Genomic DNA, 19,850 nt, shown 5'->3' on the forward strand with positions numbered 1-19,850 from the left:
CACAGGTAATTCTGATATGTACCCTGGAGGACAAAGTTTGTGTGTCCGGATCATTTCCAAAAATGTGTGTCTGATGGATAGTTGTGAATCTAAGCGTTCCAATGATACATAATTAAAACCAACACCTCTGTATATTTAACCAGTGTGAAATGGCAAGCTAGTTAGCAATGTGTGCTAGTAGCGTTTCAATCGGTGACGTTACTCGCTCTGAAACCTAGTTATTTCCCTTGCTCTGCAACGGTTGTGGCTTTTGTGGAGCGATAGGTAACGATGATTTGAGGGTCCCTGGTTCAAGCACAGGTTGAGGGCGAGGAGAGGGACGGAAGCAAAACTGTTACATATACTGAGTGTTTATTGTAGGGTAAAATCCCTAAGGGAAAAAATAATGGGACGGAGGGATGAGAGTGATACACAGAAACCTACCATTGCTGCACTGGTATCACACATTTCCCACCTCTAGGGACATAAATCACTAAAGACGTCGACGGCCCAAATTTGGTGGTCTGGCTCATGGACTAATTGGATCACTCAGATCTGGATAGTGCTAGATTGAGCAAATTATTACTTACAGATTTTCACAAAATCTCATTTAATATCCTTAAAATCTAAATTAAAATGTCTTGCTATCGCTGTAAAATCAACCATCTACCATCTGTAAACTAGTTGACTCCTGATAAGTGAAATGGTTCCATTGGTTCAGGACTGCATTAACTACACAAACCAATGGAACAGATATTCAGAGCAAGAAAAATTGAATTGGGACCTGTGGAGTTTTCACTTATCCGGAGTCGACTGTAGTATCAAAATGTTTATTACACATCCATTACAAGGATTTATACAACTCACTGGAAAAAAAGGATCATGTTATGTAGTTGTTTTGGAAATGCAAGAACGGTTAATTACATGCCAGGTGCTGAAAATATGTATATTATTACTCACACGGTTGTAGAAATTGGTCCAATGCTAAAGCACTAAATCTGAAACCCAGAACAGTTACTTGGTTTGTAAATTAGATAAGTCTGTTCTTGTTTTTCTGAAGCATAATTGAAAGTCATTGGGTATTGACAACTGAATATCACAGAATAAGAGATTGTTCAAGTTTAGGCAATGTCTTAGAGATTCTACAGTACTTTTGTATACTTTTTAGCCCGTAGTTCTGAAAGTAGCGCTCACGGAAAATTGCGTACTACGTCACAGTTTCCAGAAAAAAGTTGCTTTCAAACTAGGGATTTCATGGCTAATTGAGGTAAGACAGAAATTCTGCTCATAGATTATGCATGTGTGAACTACACATTGACACATCCAGCCCAAAGTCGGGAGGTCTTAAATACTTACTAATTCGCCAAAGTACCGGAGCATGTCTTCAAACTACTATTACAAAACACAAGAATAAGCCAAAACCGAGGACAATCTCTTATTGTACCTATGGTCAGTACTGCCTGTCTTGGCTCAGTAATGTGAAAAGGGCACTGGGGCATTCTTTGACATACTGCCAATAATCTCTAGGGCTATTTATCAATGTAAATAAAGGACTATCCTGCTTTCAACTGCATCCTGGTAAGGATGAGTTGGGTTTTTTTTGGGGGGGGGATTAACATTCAGTTTTACATGACTGTGGTCTTAATGTATATACAATGACAGTTCTCATATAACTGAGAAATTATATACACATCTGCACATACTGTATTTCTCATTTCAAGCAGAAGACATTATTATATGGAGAGGAGGAGATGGGTGAGTGATTTTCTATCCAAAACCTTCACAATAAAAGTTTATATTTTGTCTTTCTTGGTATAACTGAGAGGAAAGTAGCCAGCCACACTATAAAGTTCCATTCTTGTTAAAGCTCTTCAGTTCTGGACCCTGTAGATGAGATAGTAGAGCAGGAAGAAGACAAAGACCAGTCCTACTGAGACATAGCAGAGGATTTTGCGATTGTCTCTTCCAGATCGCACCATGCCAGAGAACCTCTTCACACTGCCAGTCAACAGTCCTGTAGCACTCAGAAAATTGGAATCCTAAAAACAGAAAAGGAAGAGAGTGGATTGATGAATTTGCTACATACGTCAGGAAACTAATTTGATGCAGAACTAGACAGCCACTTGCTACAAACAGCTACATTCATATTACCCTGCCCCACTCAAGACTTACCATACCATCCAAATATGAATTTTGGTCTTCAGCTTCTTTGTCAATGTCGTAGGCAAGCTTTAAAAATAACAGGAAATTATTTTATTTACTTTTTTAATTAAGTTAATATTAGCAGCTAACTTTTACAATAATACTTGCTATGCCTGCTACTTTATTTGCAAGCTGTTGGTGGCATACCGCCGGTAAATTAGATGTAACTTGTGGTCATACATACCGATTTCAATCTGGAAACTTTGGACGCCAAATTGTCAGCCAGAAGCTTGTTTTCCGCGTCCAACATATCGTCAACAGCACCTTGTCCTATCATGACAAGCACAGAGAGTGAATAATATGATATATACATACGTGCAAGATATCATGTTAAAAAAATAACGTACTGCTTACAAACTTAATAGATAACTACGACCAGTGACAGCTAACGTTAGCTCGACAATCTACACTTCACACTGGGTTAGACACATAAAAAGCAATCTACATACAATTCTTTCAAAACGATTAGTCCGTAAAAATGTTAGATTAAGAACATAGGTCAACAATGTTCATTATGAAGACGTGTCACTTATCAAATTACCTCGATTCCAGTCCGCCATCTTGGCTGTTGACGTACCAGCAAATTTACGGAAGCCGGTTGAAACCACTGCGCTGTTAGGATGCAATGACTGTGGGGGAAAGATTATGGATGTACTGACAAGGTACATGTCTTTTCGCTCTAACAATGGAAATATTTGTCCACAAGGTAGCCCAGCTATCTAGTTCCCGCCTTTCTTTGGATTGGTGGATACATTTCATTCTTGTAGTCTCTTTTTGAATATTTGATTAGGGTTTTGGACGACAACCGCATGCATTCAATGAAGCGAGATGCTATGCTAATAGCCTCATGGTATGAATATACATAGCCATCTCGAGACAACTCCGATATGAAGTGTTTTTTCTCGAAGTTGCTGGGATGTCACGTGTCCTATATTTTTATTTAACTAGGCAAGTCAGTTAGGAATAAATTATTATTTACAATGACAGCCTATCCCGGCCAAACCCTAATGACACTGGGCCAATTGTGCGCTGCCCTATGGGACTCCCAATCACGGCCGGTTGTGATACAGCCTGGAATCGAACCAGGGTCTGTAGAGACGCCTCTAGCACGGAGATGCAGTGCCTAAAACCGCTGAGCCCCAAAATATCAATATTATATCAGTACACTCGTAACAACTTAAGTATTACGAAACATATATTTGTTGACCAAATATCTCACGGCCGGTGTAGGCCGTCATTGTAATTAATAATTTGTTCTTAACTGACTTGCCTAGTTAGTCAAATAAAATTACAAAAACTCCTTGCTTGGTGGGCGAAAAAACGCAATTTGCTGGAGGGGGGCAGATTTTCCGCAGAGTTGGGCCTCTCTTTTCCTCTTCCTGCTGTAGGTTGGTTGAGACCAGGGGTGTATTCATTACGGAAACCGTTTACCGTTCAAGAACCAAACGGAAGCAAACGAAGACAACTGAACAAAACGGGGAGGGACCTACCTGCATTTGTCCAATATAAATTGTCCGTTTGCGTTTTCCGCTTGGAGTAAACCGTTTCTGTAGCAAAAATTGCAACAGACGAAACGTTTTGCAAAGGAATCAGCCTAACGAATAGCAAGCTACGCCCCAGAAATAAAAATCGTTTATTTGGTTCGCGGCGTGTAGAGACAGAATGTGATCTCGATACTTCGAACGAGGCTAAATTCTGAATGCTGTCGTGCAAAGATGGGATGCAAATTTTGTCAAATTGACGTCTAAAGTAATTTTTTGTTTTGCATTTTAGTTCACCCTAACCATAACCTAATTTGATAAGTCAATTTTGACAAAAGCTGTATATTTTCTAGACAAAACCACAGAACGTAATACAATTCCGGGAATGTAAACGCGATTTATATGTCATAATATGTGACCTGGTGGATTTGTTGTTAACTCTTTTCCTTATCGGTAAGTGATGTTTACACACTTTACCGTCAGTTTTACCCGTTTTAATGAATGACTAGTCGCAAGGTTTACTACTACTTCAGCATGGATTATATGATGGTGGTGTAGGCCTATAATTAGGCCACTTTCGTGATTTTTCGATCGCTGACATTGCAATTTCTTACAGGACTAAATTGATGTACCCAGGTATGCGGCCTAGTAGTAGTAGGCCTACCTTTACAGCACCACCTAGGATTAGGCAAAATTCAAATAATAAGCAGTGTTGCTGCTTTGTCTTATTTAGTGTGAGTAGAATGAATATTGATGCTCTTGGGGACTTTCATAATATATACATTCTAAATAAACCTATTCTAAATAAACCTATTGCAAAAGCATTGCAGAAGTATCTAGTTACAATGCACAATGTTTTTGTCATTTGATTTATCAGTATTTGTATGATGTATTTTGAAATGTTTCCAGTTTACTCACAATGATTGTCTCTCTACATTTCAGTTTACCTGTCAGTGCTTATGTGGAATAAAGTTGATGAATCAAAGATATGATGCCTTCTACACACCATAAGGGATGAAGTAACTGGCAAAACAATGTTGATCTGATTTCAAATACATTAGTTAAGGATATCATATCATCAGAAAGAGATGTTAGAGATGGACAGGGAAGCTCATGCAGAAGATGAGCCCAGACGAGGGACTGGGTTAGTGGATGCCTTTAAGATCCTCTCTAAGGTCCCATACGAGAGACAGCTAAGCCTGACTTTCAAGTTGGGTGATAGCCTGGCCGAGGAGCTGGTACATGCCATGTCTCTCATCTGCCTGGGGAAGAGGTCAGAGGCACTGAACAAGCTCCAGGCTTTGGGGGACAACAACATCATTGCTAAACATCTGGCTGAAAAGATGAGAATGTGTGGAGTCAAGTTGGAGGCCTTAACAGTGAGTATTGGTCCTTTCCAAGAGTGTACCGTGGGCACCTTAGCAGACCTAGCGAGGATTTTCAAGGTGTTGGCTGAGGAGAGGTTGTGTGACTCATCTCTGAGGGATTTGGCTTACCAGACAGTTCTAGCCACATACAAGAACAGTAGTGAAGAGAGTTCCGAATCAGAATACATACAGATGCAGCTGAGAGAAGAAGCCAACAGGGTCTGTGGGCCTCAGATTGAGGACACAGTTGGTGGGATGTGTTTCCCTAAGGACTCCTCATCAGGTCTTTGCTCCATCCCGCCACTGGACCAAGGGAGCACAGCTTTACGAAAATCAGGCTTTCCCAATCAGACAGGAAGTGGTCACAGTCCGCCGTCCTCCCTACGGGACGACACCTCCATATGTTCCTACCCTTCTCACTTGGAGATCAGTGTATCCGAAACAGTTGGCTTTAAAACGAGCAACATCCCATCGCAGCCTCCTCCAATGAATTTGGAGCCTGTACAATCACCTGTTCCACATTATGGTACAAATACAGGAGAGGAAGGTGCATTTAAATACTTTTCCAGGGTTACGTCTCGGGATATACCACCCACACAAAATGTGCCTAAGCCTGTTAAAGGAAAAATGGACAGAGTTACAAGTGTTGCAGTGTCTTGTGAACACAGAACGGGGTCAGAGGAGGTGAGAGTTTCACCCCTTTCTCCTGTCAATTTCACTCCAGCTCACACTAAGTTCAATAACCCTGAGAGTCCAAACGCACATTCCAAACCATGTCCAAAAAATAACCTTGTGCCTCCCTCAAACACCAATAGGCCAACTTTTCATCCAACTACCACTGAACCAGTGTCAGCAAGTTTTCCATTGAAAACCCCAAATCAGAAGATGGAGGAGGAGGAAGTGTTTTTCTCCTTTGTCATCCTGCACGCAGCAGAGGATGTGGATATGGCTGAGAAGTTAAAAGAGGAACTAGAGTCTATAGTTGGTGGTGAAGGAGCAACCTTCTCTCAGAACTTTGCCATCCCAGGCAGGAACACCCTCATGTGTGTGGAGGATGCCATCAACAATTCCGCCTTCACTATCCTGATGCTTACTCGCAACTTCAACACCCGTCTGCTGGAGGTAGAAACCAGTTCTGTGCTCATGAATGCCATTGAGAATCTGCACAAGTACAACACTGTCATCCCTTTTCTGCCACAGGAGAACCGTATGCCCCGAGAGAACATGCCCAAAGTTCTGAGGATCTTTATTCCGTTAGAGGAAGGTAATGCCTTTGAGAAAAAGGCAAAAAGGGCCATGGCTCCAGCAAATATTGCTAAACAGAGGAGATTGTGGTTGAGCGAGCAGGCAGTGAGGGCGCAGGTTAGGAGACAGGAGAGACTACGACAAGAGGAAAGGTTTCAAATGGATTTAATTCGTGGTCAGGAGACAGAAAGAATGCAGAGATATTTGTTGCAACAACAACGTTCCAATCAACCCTCGACTCCCGCAATGCCTCACTTTACTGCTCCATTTTTAGGAAGTACACCTATAAATGTGTCCAATATGTCAGTGACACCACCGCAACATGAGTGGAGTCACCCAGCAGGAAACATCCACATCCAGAATGCTCGCTATGTCATGTTTGGGAATGACTCTAAAATGACTGTCGGACAAGGAGGGGACAGCAGTGGGGATGAAGAGGACAGGTTCTAAATTGAATATGATGTAATAAAGAAGAGGGTTAAATGTGGTCTTGTGAAAGCTAGTTATTCTGGAGTAATCATTTAGGAGTATATTACACTTTTGGAACAGAAATCCTGTTTATTTTCTTCTTGATGGCCATTTTGTGTATTGGTGGTGTTTTTGCATTGACTATGATCATAGTTCAATGTTACATTAGTTGATTGCTTAAACAAATCATTTCTGATGTCCTGTACCATTTAAGTGAAAGTCCTCATTTTGAATCAACTGTCATCGCTTGCAAAAGCTATCATTTTAAATCTGGAGACAATGGTGCAGTCTCAGGTACACCGAGAATGAAGGGATTGGTGCAAACTGGTGAATAGGAAATAAGATAAGTTTGTTGTGGTTTAATTTAATTGTTTCTCTTTTAAAATTCTATCAGTGTTTTTTTTCCCATTGTGTTCAATCACTTCTGATATGCAATAAATACATAAGGCTCCAGTTCTTCTTTTTACCTGAACCTATTTGTTGATACTGTGTTTAACTTAACAAGGCCAACTATGTTTGGATCAACAATGGAGCAGCATAAAGGAATTCAAGCATGATGACATTTTATTCAATCAATAGTCTAGAGGTGCATAACATTTTATATAAAATACAAACAAAGCTTTAGATAAATGCAGAGTTTGTAGAAATGTCAGTGAATGTGCATGTGTAAAACATGTAGTGTATGGGATAGCAAAATAAACAAGAAGTTCAATGTAGTCAGTCATGATACAATGTAGTCAGACATGTATCTGTATTTCCCCCCCATATCTGGTTTTCTGATTGTAATATCCTTTACAACAGGTTGGTAAAATACTGGCTAAGGGAATATAATGTTCTTGAAGACTGGGGACCTCCATTGGCAGCCCGGCAGGGAGTAGAGCGTGTGCAGTCTCAGTAACACACTGTTACATGACTCCTTTTCCCTGGTCATGCACACATGATTTGGGCCATGTATGTCCCAGCTATGTAGTCTCCATGTGGGTTTCATGGGCCAATCATAGCACCATCTCTCTGGTCGTATAGGTCTGTCATAAGAGTCCAGGAACCTCTCGATTGGGTATTAAGGTCCCAGAGATCCCACTCCACCTCCATGGAGCCTCTGTGAGTAATAGAAAGGCAAAGTCCAGTCCACAGACCCAGTAGTGTCATAATAACCTCTAGGTTCCTGTGGAGGGTACAGTGGCTTCATCCAGCTCCAGGATCCATGCAGCCCACTTCTACCCCCACAGTGCCTCTCCCGATGGCTACAGCCTAGCTCTGTCCAGGACCAGCCCAGAGAGCCAGCCATACTGTAGCTGTCCTCCAGCTCCCTCTGGTGCCTGCTCCTCCTGGCCTTCCTGTGCTGCCTGAAGTCCCCCAGCAGGAAGTTTCCCAGGTGGGCTGGGTGGATGCCCCAATGGTGGCCCTTCCCGTCCTCGCAGCGGCCCACCTTGATTTATAGTTTAATACAATTTTGACTATATTTTTTAAAAAAATACATTGGCTATACAGCCAATACCTACTTTATTAAAAAAACTATCAAGGATAAAACAATTACTTATTTCCAATTATGGTCCTTTTATACAGAACAAAAATACAAATGCAACATGTCAAGTTTTGGTCCCATGTTTCATGAACTGAAATAAAAGATCCCAGAAATGTTCTGTATGCACAAACATATTATTTATGTCAAATTTTGTGCACAAATTTGCTTACATCCGTTAGTGAGCATTTTTTCTTCGCCATGATAATCCATCCACCTGACAGGTGTGGCATATCAAGATACTGATTAAACAGCATGATCAATACACAGGTCCCCTTGTGCTGGGGACAATAAAAGGCCACTCTAAAATGTACTGTTTTGTCACACAACACAATGCCACAGATGTCTCAAGTTTTGTGGGAGAATGCAATTGGCATGCTGAATGCAGGAACGTCCACCAGAGCTGTTTCCAGAGAATTGAATGTTAATTTCTCTACCATAAGTCGCCTCCGTCATTTTAGAGAAATGTGCAGTACGTCCAACCGGCCTCAGAACCACAGAACATGTGTAACCAGGCCAGCCCAGGACCTAGACATGTGCCTTCTTCACCTACGGGATTGTCTGAGACCAGCCACCCGGACAGCTGATGAAACAGGAGTATTTCTATCTGTAATAATGCCCGTTTGTTGGGAAATACTAATTCTGATTGGCTGAGCCTGGCTCCCCAATGGGTGGGCCTGGCTCCCAAGTGGGTTGGCCTATGCCCTCCCATGCCCACCCATGGCTGCGCCCCCACCCAGTCATGAACGCCATAGATTAGGACCTAATGAATGTATTTCAATTGACAGATTTCCTTATATGAACTGAAATTGTTGCATGTTGCATTTATATTTTTGTTCAGTATACTTTACCTTCACAAAGCACTCGTTCAAGGACAGGTTGTGCCTCACGCTGTTCCTCCAGCCCTGGCCCTGACCCCCCAACCCCCGGGCCCTGAAATAGGGGAACCGCTCCTCCATGGCCCTGTAGATAGAGGCTAGGTTGAGCTTCAGAGAGGAGGAGGAGAGGATGACTTTGGCGATCAGGGCGACGTAGGAGAGCGTGGGCTTTGTAGAGGGATCTGGATCTCCATGTATTGTGTCCTCTCCCTCACGAGTTTTGTTGCTGTCTGAGGGCTCAGACTGAATGTCACCCGGCAGACTGGCTGTTTCTGTGGGGATGTCCTCGCAAACAGTGCTGAGGTCTGTCTTGAGGACCTCACTCTTTACTGGAACAGTGTCAGGGACTCTGACTGACCCTGACCACAGCTTTTTCATCTCTGGCTCCTTGGAAATTACTCCACCTACCTTTACCTCTCTTAACATCCCTTCTACTGGCTGTACTTCTAACTTCTCTTTCTCTGTGTCCATATCTGTTTGTTTGTCGTGAATTTCAGTTGTCAGCTTTGCAGTACAAGAGTGTCTTCAGAGAGCATTCCTACATGCTGTCTGGTATTAGTAGAAAGGCATTTCTGCTTTTGGCTACCTGTGTTTCTTGTGATGGTTTGATCGGTTTGAGTCTTTTATAGCTACTTTCTTCTTAACCACATTCAGTCCCTGCATGATTTGGGTTGGGCATGCCACATTCTCACAGATAAAAGGTACACTCTGATGAAACATTCATCATCAAAAAGGAAACTGTACATAGTGAATTCTGATAAGATGCTATGTGGTCATTGTTTGCCATTTTGAGTTGCACAATGGGGTTAACCCTTAAATAATGTTATTTCTGATAAGGCAAAGTATGTTATGTTCTGCAGAGTGCAGAGTTTTGGACATTATGATAGAAAAAAAAGGCTTTTAATATTTGAAACATTTTGGGGCGTGTTGGCAGTTAACCTGAAGTGTCTATAAGGAGTATCATCTTCAAATCAAACATGTTTTATCCAGTATTTATTACACAATTAACCCTTCAACCCTTATTAGGAGAAGTTGAAGAAGATTACTTTCCACATAGTTTGTTGTCTTCTATCATAGAAAACGTTGTTTGGTTCGAATATAGTCTTTTGTGACAGCGCGCAGATGAGATCTGGTTCTCGGTCCCGAGATTAGTTGGAATGAAATGGGGAAGTTAGTTGAAATCAACCTATAATTCCAATGGATTACTATGTATATCATTGTTGCAAAGTAGTGTCTCAAAGAAAAGGCATTGAGATGATATGTTCTCAGTATCTCCTGAGCCCACACTGCATAGTTGAAGTCCCTTCTGACCTATTTATAGTGCTGGCCCTTGCTACAATGTCATCTGTAACTCGAATCCATCTGTTTAGTCACAGCATGTTGAATGTCAGTTGCCAGAGAAAAGCAGAGAACTCGGCTCTGCGATTCCCCTTCACTCTGTCACTAGACAGCCCAATGGAGCCTGCTGCAGTCGAACCAATACCCACCACGGTCAGCAGCCTCCTGGGTGTCCCAGGGCTCATCACCTGGGATGGGGATGAGGCGAACGACGCGGAGGTGATCGGTGGCATCAGGCCCAAGTCCTCTCCTCTCCCACGGAGAAGGAGCGCCAATGACTTAAAGGACTGTGAGCTCGAACTCACCCCATCCAGCTCTCGGAGAGTGTCCTTTGCGGACGCCCTCGGCCTAAACCTGGTGAAAGTGAAAGAGTTTGACTCGTGGGACATAACAATTCCGCTGAACTTCAATGCCATGGAGGGAGAGAAAGAGGTAGAGGAATACTACTTGTCCTCGTTATACACTCCTTCACCATCCCAAGAAGCCATGGCCCTGAGAGTTCAGGAGCAGAAGCTAGAGCTGGAGAGTATTGAGTTACTCCACCAGACTACAATACTAAGGGGGGTGGTACGTGTTCTCAATGTCTCCTTTGATAAGATGGTGTACATCCGCACCTCTCTGGATGCCTGGGCCACGCACTTTGACCTGCTGGCAGAGTACATACCAGGGTCCAGTGATGGAGACACTGACTGCTTCTCATTCAAGCTCACCCTGGTGCCCCCCTTTGGGGAAAAGGGGACCAGAGTGGATTTCTGTCTCCGGTACGAGACCCCGGTTGGGACTTTCTGGGCCAACAATAGTGACCAGAACTATGTGATGTTTTGTCACCAGAAAATCAAGGAGCCTAAAGAGAAACCACAAAAAGACACAAGCGGGCGCAGGAAAAGCATCCTGAAAGCCATCAGGTGAGGATGGTCAGATTAATCAAAACAGGTTTGTTTTGAGTGTCGATTGATGGAATGATTGAATGCTAGTACTTTCTTATCAAATGAATAGAGGGGTTATGTGTGGTCCAGTCTAGTGGTCCAGTAAAGTGACAGCTACACCATGCTTTCATATTGATATTGCCTCACCTTAACATACACCCTTTTTTCATCCCAAAAATCTATATATTTTTACTTCCTAAAGATAAACCAACTGACAGTTTATTATAAAATGATGATATTACAGTAAATGTTGGACAATTGTTGTTGGGGTCTTTTTGCCCGAGCTTTCATTTAATTTATTTACAGTCATGAGTTTCCCTGTGATGAAAACTGGTCGTCAACCAATGCTGAATCTTCAGGTAATCATTCACTGTACTAAATCATTAAAAAGTCAAATGACTCAGACGTACAGCGGATAAAATCAATTAGATGAAGTCATTAACTAAAACCAATTAGAATATATCCTTAACTAATGTCAATCATTCCTCTTTAGACGTACACAACTGTGGAGGAAAGATGGCTAGTGTGAACACTTCTGAGTCTCAGTCAGGAGCACTCCAAGATGATCGTCAGAACTTAATGGTGAGTAATACCTGTGGCATTTGGATTTCTGAACATCTAATGATGTGTCATTTATCTAGTGTTTTTTTAGTGATACATAGATCTACAGAACTTTTACTTAACTTTTTCAAATGGGCCTTTGCAGGGCTTGAAAATGAGACTGGGTCTCGATGAGACTCCTTATTAAAATAAAGGTCTGATTAAAACACACACAATATATATATATATATATACACACACACACAGACACACACACACACACATACACACAGTACCAGTCAAACATTTGGACACACCTACTCATTCAAGGGTTTTTCTTTATTTTTACTATTTCTACATTGTAGAATAATAGTGAAGACAATACTATGAAATAACACACATGGAATCATGTAGTAACCAAAAAAGTGTTAATCAAATCAAAATATATTTGAGATTTGAGATTCTTCAAAGTTGCCACCCTTTGCCTTGATGACAGCTTTGCACACTCTTGGCATTCTCTCAACCAGCTTCATGAGGTAGTCACCTGAAATGCAATTCAATTAACAGGTGTGCCTTGTTAAAAGTTAATTTGTGGAATTTATTTCCTTCTTAATACGTTTGAGCCAATCAGTTGTGTTGTGACAAGGTATGAGTGGTATAGAGAAGATAGCCCTATTTGGTAAAAGACCAAGTCCATATTATGGCAAAACAGCTCAAATAAGCAAATAGAAACGACAGTCCATTACTTTAAGACATGAAGGTCAGTCAATCCAGAAAATTTCATGAACTTTGAAAGTTTATTCAAGTGCAGTCACAAAAACCATCAAGCGCTATGATCAAACTGTCTCTCGTGAGGACCGCCACAGGAAAGGAAGACCCAGAGGACTTCTGCAGAGGTCTGCTGCAGAGGATAAGTTCATTAGAGTTACCAGTCTCAGAAATTGCAGCCCAAATAAATGCTTCACAGAGTTCAAGTAACAGACACATCTCAACATCAACTGTTCAGAGGAGACTGCGTGAATCATGCCTTCATGGTCGTACTGCTGCAAAGAAACCACTACTAAAGGACACCAATAATAAGAAGAGACTTGCTCGGGCCAAGAAACATGAGCAATGGATCATAGACCGGTGGAAATCTGTCCTTTGGTCTGATGAGTCCAAATGTGAGATTTTTGGTTCCAAATGCCGTGTCTTTGTGAGACGCAGAGTAGGTGAACAGATGATCTCCGCATGTGTGGTTCCCACCGTGAAGCATGGAGGAGGTGGTGTGAGGGTGCTTTGCTGGTGACAATGTTGGTAATTTATTTAGAATTCAAGGTGTCTCCAGACTCCACGGCGTCTCCAGACTCTGTCACGTGCTCAGTGTGAACCTGCTTTCATCTGTGAAGAGCACCGGGCGCCAGTGGCGAATTTGCCAATCTTGGTGTTCTCTGGCAAATGCCAAACGTCCTGCACAGTGTTGGGCTGTAAGCACAACCCCCACCTGTGGACGTCGGGCCCTCATACCACCCTCATGGAGTCTGTTTCTGACCGTTTGAGCAGACACATGCACATTTGTGGCCTGCTGGAGGTCATTTTGCAGGGCTCTGGCAGTGCTCCTCCTGCTCCTCCTTGCACAAAGGCGAAGGTAGCGGTCCTGCTGCTGGGTTGTTGCCCTCCTATGGCCTCCTCCACGTCTCCTGATGTACTGGCCTGTCTCCTGGTAGCGCCTCCATGCTCTGGACACTACGCTGACAGACACAGCAAACCTTCTTGCCACAGCTCGCATTGATGTGCCATCCTGGATGAGCTGCACTACCTGAGCCATTTGTGTGGGTTGTAGACTCCGTTTCCTGCTACCACTAGAGTGAAAGCACCGCCAGCATTCAAAAGTGACCAAAACATCAGCCAGGAAGCATAGGAACTGAGAAGTGGTCTGTGGTCACCACCTGCAGAACCACTCCTTTATTGGGGGTGTCTTGCTAATTGCCTATAATTTCCACCTGTTGTCTATTCCATTTGCACAACAGCATGTGAAATTTATTGTCAATCAGTGTTGCTTGCTAAGTGGACAGTTTGATTTCACAGAAGTGTGATTGACTTGGAGTTACATTGTGTTGTTTAAGTGTTCCCTTTATTTTTTTGAGCAGTGTATATAAATAAAAAAGAATAGTGATTTTCTTGTTATTGTGGCCTTCAAGGAGGGTTTAATTTAGTTTAATTAAGGGTTTAAACAGGGTTTAATTTAGTTGCTATTTACTGTATATTTAAAAAGTATGGTAAAATGCTATGGTTAGGTTTAAACATTTTGGGGTGACCTCTGAAACAAGATAGTGTGAACCCTGTTGCTCTTTCTCAATATGTCATGTGATCGCTGCCATCTGAGCACTTAGGGTCATTTCTTTAACATTCTGTCCTAGTTGCATCTTTATGACACTTGAGGACATTTTGCTTTACAGGAGCTAAGAGGGGTTTTACATGGTCACATGAGTGACTGAGCTATACATTGCATTGGTAACACGCTCTCTTTTAAATGTATATTAGTCCCTTGTGAGTCGTGACAAACAAACACATTATAATGTTACTGGCCAGAGGCCAGTGCTCATGTGAGATTTTGTTCGGGGGCCAAGATTAAATGTATATAAATATGTTTTGGCTTAATCTGAACGTGCCTCTCTAGATATCATCCTCACCAAACAAGCCTAACCATTGAGGAGGCATTGTGTGGGAAAGATGAACTGAATCTATCCTTCTTGTTGTTTGACAGATTGAGAGCAGCCGGAACTCCAGCAGAAGAAACCGGCGAAAGGCAGCACGATTGGCGAAGGTGCGGGACTACTTCACCCAGAGAGAGGATGAGACCCAAGAGAAAGAGAAGGGAGCAGTGGAACCATCACAGATCCCACAGGAAAGCACATTTCCACAGGAAAAGCTTTCAAAAAGGCCTGAGGTACAACCACTGCCACCACAGGGCAGGAAAGGGTTTGGGCTGCAGGCAACAGATTCTCTGTCTACGTGCAAAATGTCTCCTGGTATCCCAGACAGCACGTCTTGGCAGGAGTCAGTGAAACCTGAGAAAATAGACCCAACATTCCGATCAGCCCCAGCAGAGCTGAGAGGGAAACAGGCCTCACTGATCCCCAGCAGCGAGTCAGATTCAACTGATCAACCTGCTGCTGTGAGCCAAAATGGTGATACGTCTGTTTCCAGTGTGGAGGGAAGTGCTCTGATGCAGATGGAAATGGAGAAGGGTGGATCTGCCATCAGCACAGACATAACACATTCAGATAACATTGTCAGGTTGAAGAACAGCACAGCAGTCCCAGTCCCAGGCAGCCAGACCAATAGCTTTATGTTTGGTAATGTTGTGGCCCCACCATACTGTCAGGGGTTTGGTAGAGTGGAGAGTGGGAGTCCGAGCTTCACCCATAGAGGGAATCGAACAAGTGATCAATTGCATGAAGGGGATTCAACAGCCTGCACAGCCCAGAGTTATCCATCCACAGAGGAAGTAGAAACTCACTCCTGTGTTTCAGCTGATACTCGTGGAACACCTGAAGACAAGCCTGTAGATCAACAGGGGTCTCTTAAATCAAACCCAGAACACTTCAGCTCTGGATTAAGTACAGAAAAAGAGTCTGAACCTAAACTTCTGTCAGAAGAGGCAGGAGGTCTTCTCAGGACTCACACTGCCCTGAACACTGCTGCTGCTCTCAGGGCACAAATCCTCAATGTGAGCTCAGGCGTCCAGGGGTCTGAGGAGAACATTCTGCCTCCTCAGACCCAGATGCACCAGGACAGCAAGCTTTCACAAACACAAACCCCATTACCAAACACAACACCTTCACAAACTCCAGTAGACACAGCACTTTCACAAACACAAACTCTGATAGACGCAACACAAGGCAGTTTCCAACAGTCACAAACTGAAATGGGGTCAAAGCATGTCTCTGCTGAGATGACTCTGCGGGGGGCCAGTTGTGGATATGAGAGATCTGATGAGTCACATGAAATGGAGAACCCTCTCTCAGCCAACACAGATGAATGGTCAACAAGCCCATTCACAGAAATAGTAGACACACCTATAGCCATGCTAGAGCCTGTGGATGCTGACCCAAAAGATTTCACTTCAATGACAGAGACAGAGGAAAAGATCACCACTGAGCACCAAAACTTTGCTGTGCCCTGTACGGACACACTGGAGGAAGAAACCAGTGGGACAGCGTTGAAAGATGATTCCATTGTCATTAAGGAATGGACATCATTGGAGAAATTAATGATGAGAAAACAAACAGATAAAGTGAAGGATGAACTATCATTTGAAGTGTCAAACACTTTATGCAATGAAGACAAACGGCATTCTATTGACAACGAGGATTATGATGATGTAGATGGAGAGATGTCAAACTATGTGAGGTATGATTATGATAAAGACACTGACAAGGGCTCAAAGTTCAAAGAAGAAGATATTCATAAGGAAGTTGAACTGGTAATGATGAACAATAAGAAGTATTTAGTTCTTACAAAGAAGGAGATAGACGCAAGTGATAGACAACCATTTCTAAAGAAAAATCAAATAGTAAAAGACTGGGAGGGGACTGTGGAAGAGGAAGAGGAGGACATGGTGGGGGAATATGTGGAGGAGTACGAATGGGAAATAGAAGAAGAGGAGATAGTTGTGGAAGAGGAGATGGTGGTTGGGACAAAGGAGTTGGAGGAGATAGGAGAGGTGGAGGAAACAGAGGAGGAAGTGGAGAAGGAGAAAGAAGAAATTATGATACGGGAAAAGATAGAAGGAATGGTGAAGGAAGGAGAGGAGGTGGTGAAGAGAGAGGGGGAAATGGAGAAAGAAATGGAGGAGGTGGTAGTTGAAGAAGAGATGGAGGATTTAGAGGAGGAGGATGTTAAGTGGATAGAGTGGGAGGAAGAGGAGATTGTAGAGGAAGAGGAGGAGGAGATTGTAGAGGAAGAGGAGATTGTAGAGGAAGAGAAGGAGGAGGAGATTGTAGAGGAAGAAACTGCAGATGTAGAAGTAAAGGAAATTGTAGTAGATGATCAAAATGAGTTGGTAGACGAGTTTAGCATGAACATGGACAATATGAATGAGGGTGAGGGTGGTAAGAGCACAAATGTGAAGGTCACAGAAAAATCAAGCCCAGAAGATAATACATTAATGACGAACGAAGTGTCAAATCCTTGCCACAAAGAAGCTATCAATGACGTAAGGCTGGACACCAAGCATCCTGGAGGTGAAGAAATGGAATCTATCAATGGAGAAGGGGAGTCCTACATTCAATCGGATACATCTGCCAGTGGGAAAGAGGGTGAAGGGGAGGGCGAGGAGGACCATGCTTCCACAGTGTCTCTGTCAGAGGATGAGATGGAGCTGTACATGCACAGTCTAAGGGCAATGCAGAAGCTACGAAACAAGGACTTAGCCTTGAGTCTTGGGAAACGGCCCTGCATAAGCAGAAGAGGCAGCAAACCGTCCATGACGTCCATCAGTGAGTCTGTGGATGAGGAGCACCTGAGCAACCAGGAAGATCAGCCAGACACAGAGACAGTGGAGCATCAGCCTACAAGTACACTGCCCCTAGTGGAGGGAGGGCAGGATAGCACCAGGAGCAATATAATGTGGTGGAGAGAATCATTTTCTTGGCATAATCCCTCAAAAACACTGTTATACACCATCCTGTTTGTAGTGTTCTTTTTTGCTGCATACCATTAGGACTTTCTGGTCTGTTTTAGTCTGGTTTGTCAGGGGGAGAAACAGCCAATTAAAATAAATAATACAATAGGTTGAGAGATGTGAAAATATATTTCAGTGTCTACAAAGTGCACAACAATTAAGTTTCATTATTTGTCATTATGCCTCATCTCTAAATATAGCCTCTAAATACATGTTAAACAAAATAGTTTAAGAAGCACATGCAGTGGCTGATAGGGAAAACAGATCTGGCAGTAAGAATAGGCTATAGATAGTCTTGACCATTTGGGACCCCTTGGCAATTTCGCTCAGGACAGGTTATAGCCAAGACTTAATATTTTGTTTTGTCTCATTTATTGATATGGCTTTAGCCTCTGCGTGATGGGATTGTGCAACGTAAATGGTTTTAATAAGCCTACATACAGAGTGGAATTCACTAATACAACAGTCAAAATGCCTAATATAAGGCCTACACTCTGTGCTCCCAAATACTGGAAAAAGTGTGATTCATTAGTTTACATGATCACTACAGTAGCTCCACGCGGCTATACAAATCTATTATGCAATAATATGGCCATTAAATAACACACAACAGCATGGCATATTCAGATAGTGGAATAAGCCTAAATCACACTAACTTTCTATTTTGCAGCTCAGGCGGTTTTTCTAGACAAGGCTCTTCTGTGTCTTTATCGTATCATTCTCACACAAGTCATTTTCTGAAGCCCAAGCCTATATTATGCCATCTACTGATATAACGTCATTATCGAATTGCGTTCTAAAACAAGCTCTAGACTTTTATTTTGGAAATTAAACCGGGTGCTGCAAAGCATCTCTGGCGTCTGGGCTAGAGTTGCTTGATTGACTAGTTAGCTTCGAATAGCTACGTTTGGTTCATGTCCTTTGCAGATGCCACATTCCTGACAAAGGTTTGTACAGATAAAAAAAGATCTGTAACCGAGTAAAGGGTGACGTAATGTAAGAATTGATAGAATTAATTGTCGTAACATAGGGTTTACACATTTACAGATCTAATTTAACAGTTACGTTCCATGTGAAAATATATTTCAATGTCTAACGTGCTCGACAATTAAGTTTCATTATTTGTCATTATGCCTCATCTGAGACTACATGTAGATGACACAAATTACACATTTTTGGTAGAATGATTTGTGGGTAAAAAGTAGAATATAAATGTTGACACAAAAAACAGACTTTGAATTCAGTATATTCCTCGTTCTATCCAGATTTGATCAAAATAAATGTATATTTTTTTACATTCTTATTAAAGTTATATTAACAGGTGAGTATTTTTTTATAACTAGCTTATGAGGGTCAGTTAGTTTAAGGCAGATCCTTCAATAGAGCACACAATATACACAATATTATTTATCCAATATAATGTTTTGTGACGTTTCTACATATGGGCCATACTACAGTTGCATCTTTTACAGTACGCTGTTTGAGCACAAATTAGTTCAAAGCCCTGTGTTCAAATAACTGTTCTTGTCTATTAATGTTCAGTATTGTGTCATGTCATGTTTTACGTGGACTCCAGGAAGAGTAATGGGGTATCCTAATAAAATACAGAATACCCAGTTACAAGGCTGCGGACCATTGCTTGGTGTGATTACTGTTAACAACTTTTATTGCATTTATTTTATTTGGTGTAAATGAAGCTGATTTTAGATGTATTTTGTACCAATGCCTCCAGATTTATAATAGCCATGTACAGTATGTTAAATATGGTTAACAAAAATAGTCTATGAATCTCTTTTTCTGATAATATACTATAGTCAAACTGTCATTTCCTACAATCTTTCAACAAATAAAGCAAAAATAAAACCTAACAGACTATAATTGACCACCATGCATACGTACAGTACACTTGAGGCATTTAGAACACATCTGAACATTTCCCACAATGTGACTCATACTGTACGCAGAACTGTTGTGATGAAGCAGGGGCAGACTGGGACCATAAATTGGCCCAGGTATTTCTGACACACTGTCCCACCAGGGTCACATGGGCTGGTCCACTAAACTATTTTAAGCCGGTGCATGTGAAATGGGACAGCAGCCCCTTAGCCAAATAATGATAATTCTGCACCAGTGGAGGCTGTCAAGGACTACCTACTGGGTGTAACCGATGTGAAATGGCTAGTTAGTTAGCAGTGGTGCGCGCTAATAGTGTTTCAATCAGTGACGTCACTCGCTC

At 42.3% G+C, this 19,850-nt stretch overlaps 3 protein-coding genes across 4 annotated transcripts; 2 read left to right on the top strand and 1 right to left on the bottom strand.

The window, feature by feature from the left end:
• Nucleotides 1-334: 334 nt before the first annotated feature.
• On the bottom strand, nt 335-3,130 carry bet1l (Bet1 golgi vesicular membrane trafficking protein-like). Its single transcript, XM_014169962.2, has 4 exons — nt 2,723-3,130; nt 2,366-2,451; nt 2,152-2,208; nt 335-2,018 (listed from the first exon to the last, which is right to left on the bottom strand). Exons 1-4 carry the CDS (start codon nt 2,847-2,849, stop codon nt 1,851-1,853), a joined length of 438 nt encoding a protein of 145 aa, XP_014025437.1. The 5' UTR covers nt 2,850-3,130; the 3' UTR covers nt 335-1,850.
• ticam1 (TIR domain containing adaptor molecule 1) lies at nt 2,754-7,195 on the top strand. Of its 2 annotated transcripts, none has more exons than XM_014169961.2 (2): nt 2,754-2,843; nt 4,605-7,195. In XM_014169961.2, exon 2 carries the CDS (start codon nt 4,751-4,753, stop codon nt 6,722-6,724), a length of 1,974 nt encoding a protein of 657 aa, XP_014025436.2. In that variant the 5' UTR covers nt 2,754-2,843; nt 4,605-4,750; the 3' UTR covers nt 6,725-7,195. The 2 variants fall into 2 exon arrangements, with proteins under 2 accessions (XP_014025436.2, XP_014025434.2); XM_014169959.2 differs by lacking the exon at nt 2,754-2,843 and adding an exon at nt 3,675-4,115.
• Nucleotides 7,196-10,546: 3,351 nt separating this feature from the next.
• Nucleotides 10,547-19,482, top strand: LOC106584546 (uncharacterized). The gene is made up of 4 exons (XM_014169964.2): nt 10,547-11,385; nt 11,713-11,765; nt 11,900-11,988; nt 14,693-19,482. Exons 1-4 carry the CDS (start codon nt 10,598-10,600, stop codon nt 17,651-17,653), a joined length of 3,891 nt encoding a protein of 1,296 aa, XP_014025439.2. The 5' UTR covers nt 10,547-10,597; the 3' UTR covers nt 17,654-19,482.
• The last annotated feature ends 368 nt before the right edge of the window (nt 19,483-19,850 follow it).

Source organism: Salmo salar, chromosome ssa23 (genome assembly GCF_905237065.1).
Source record: "Salmo salar chromosome ssa23, Ssal_v3.1, whole genome shotgun sequence".
In the NCBI taxonomy this organism is placed as follows: Eukaryota; Metazoa; Chordata; class Actinopteri; order Salmoniformes; family Salmonidae; genus Salmo; species Salmo salar.

Bases quoted from the DNA above. Each gene is read 5' to 3' on its own strand.
- bet1l (XM_014169962.2), bottom strand. From the start codon at position 2,849: ATGTACCTTGTCAGTACATCCATAATCTTTCCCCCACAGTCATTGCAT. The intron at 2,452-2,722 runs GTAATTTGATAA...TTGTCATGATAG, and splicing joins GATGGCGGACTGGAATCGAG to GACAAGGTGCTGTTGACGAT. The intron at 2,209-2,365 runs GTATGTATGACC...TTATTTTTAAAG, and splicing joins AAGTTTCCAGATTGAAATCG to CTTGCCTACGACATTGACAA.
- ticam1 (XM_014169961.2), top strand. From the start codon at position 4,751: ATGTTAGAGATGGACAGGGAAGCTCATGCAGAAGATGAGCCCAGACGA.
- LOC106584546 (XM_014169964.2), top strand. From the start codon at position 10,598: ATGGAGCCTGCTGCAGTCGAACCAATACCCACCACGGTCAGCAGCCTC. The intron at 11,386-11,712 runs GTGAGGATGGTC...ATTTATTTACAG, and splicing joins AGCATCCTGAAAGCCATCAG to TCATGAGTTTCCCTGTGATG. The intron at 11,989-14,692 runs GTGAGTAATACC...GTTGTTTGACAG, and splicing joins ATGATCGTCAGAACTTAATG to ATTGAGAGCAGCCGGAACTC.